We start from the raw sequence: 1894 nt of genomic DNA on the forward strand, positions 1-1894 counted from the left end.
GCAAGGGTAAGCCCCAATCCATATGGCTTCTCATGAGAGCTTTCTCCTCATTCTCTAAGGCATCTGGTTTAGCCATGAACAATGCCAAATCTGAAATTTTCTTTAATGGAGTTTCTGAGGACATTAGAGAGGGTATAAAATAGGTGACTGGATTCAGGGAAGGCACCATGCCCTTCAGGTACCTGGGAGTGCCTATTAAAGCAGGCAGGCTCACGAAGCAGGAATATTCTACCTTAATTGAAAAGATGGTGGCTAGGATTAGAGGATTGGGAGCCAAGAAGCTTTCCTATGCTGGCAGGGTGACTCTCATCAATGTTGTTCTCAATACTCTTCAGAATTATTGGGCTCAAATGTTCATTATCCCAAAGAGCATCATTAACCATATTATGGCTATTTGCAGGAACTTTCTTTGGGATGGCTCCCCTGATTATCACAGAGTACCTCTTGTAGCCTGGGACAAGGTTACATTGCCTAAAAAAGAGGGAGGATTGGGGATTAAGAAAGCTGATACTTGGAATGTTGCCACTGTGGGTAAGCTGGTTAATTGGATCTACTGCAAAGCCGATAGGCTTTGGATTAAGTGGATAAATGATGTGTATATTAAAAATCAGGAATGGCATAGCTATTCTCCTCCTACTGATGCAACCTGGGTTTGGAAAAGTATTTGTAAAGTGAAAGAAAAGCTCAAAGATGGATTTAATGACAACATCTGGACCATGAGTCCTAAAGGATACTCTATCAAGGGTTCGTATGCCTGGCTTGCTCCTGCTCATACAACCCTTAACTGGACTGCTATTGTGTGGAATAATTGGAACATCCCAAAACACTCTCTGACTACTTGGCTTAGGATGCATGAAGGAATGAATGTGAAGAGTAAATTGTTCAGGTTTGGTTGCTGTGCAGATGACCGGTGTATTCTGTGCCAGAGACAGCCTGAAACAGTGGAGCATCTGTTCACAAGCTATGTGTATACTACCAGAATTCAGAGCCTCCTGTTACACTAGTTTGGAGGCACGTTCCCAATTGTAAACAGCTTGAGTGCAGATAACAGGAATACTATGCAGTGGAAGATTAAGGTTGCCATGTTCAATGCCTTCCATTACTACATCTGGTTTCAAATAAACAATGCAAGGATGAATGAATGGCTGCTAAGACCTGAAGTAGTTGCTGTTCGTATAGAGGAGGATATTAAGAGGAGAATTAAACAGAAATGTAGGGCTGGTGATGATCAGTCTGTTCTCCTTTGGCTGCAAAGTATGAAATTGGTATGATATGCTTGTAATAGGACTCGTTCCTAGCACCTCATGTAATTATATTTTTTTTTTTATATGATATATAATATACTCATATTACACCAAAAAAAACTGGGAAAATTCATGGAAATTGTGAAGAATTTAGAAGTCTCGATTCTTTTCACGGAATTGATCAATCACGTTCCTGCCTATGCAAAGTACATGAAGGACATCCTTATGAAGAAGAAATCAATCCGGAAGTTTGAGACTATTGCCTTCACTAAGGTGAGTAGTGTCATCCTTCAAGGGAGTTCACCTCCAAAACTCAAGGATCCGGGAAGTTTCTCCATTCAATGCACTATTGGTGACACTACAATCAATAAAGCTTTATGTGACCTTGGGGCAAGTGTAAGTGTCATGCCATATTCGGTTAGCAAGAGGCTAGGAATAGGAGAACTCAAATGCACCAACATCACGCTTTAAATGGCGGATAGATCGACAAAGACACCTTTAGGGGTATGGGAAGATGTTCCCGTGAGAATTGGAAAATTCTTCATCCCGGTGGATTTCGTTATTGTTGACATGGAAGAAGACTCCAACATTCCTATTATCTTAGGAAGACCTTTCTTGCACACCGCGGGAGCGGTGATCGATGTGAAGCA

The 1894-nt window shown here is 41.4% G+C and overlaps 1 protein-coding gene across 1 annotated transcript; it reads left to right on the forward strand.

The window, feature by feature from the left end:
* The first annotated feature begins 245 nt into the window (after positions 1 to 245).
* Positions 246 to 1271, forward strand: LOC141649474 (uncharacterized). The gene is made up of 2 exons (XM_074458164.1): positions 246 to 952; positions 1034 to 1271. Exons 1-2 carry the CDS (start codon positions 246 to 248, stop codon positions 1269 to 1271), a joined length of 945 nt encoding a protein of 314 aa, XP_074314265.1.
* Positions 1272 to 1894: the final 623 nt, after the last annotated feature.

The sequence above is a fragment of the Silene latifolia genome, chromosome 3 (assembly GCF_048544455.1).
Source record: "Silene latifolia isolate original U9 population chromosome 3, ASM4854445v1, whole genome shotgun sequence".
NCBI classification, from domain to species: domain Eukaryota; kingdom Viridiplantae; phylum Streptophyta; class Magnoliopsida; order Caryophyllales; family Caryophyllaceae; genus Silene; species Silene latifolia.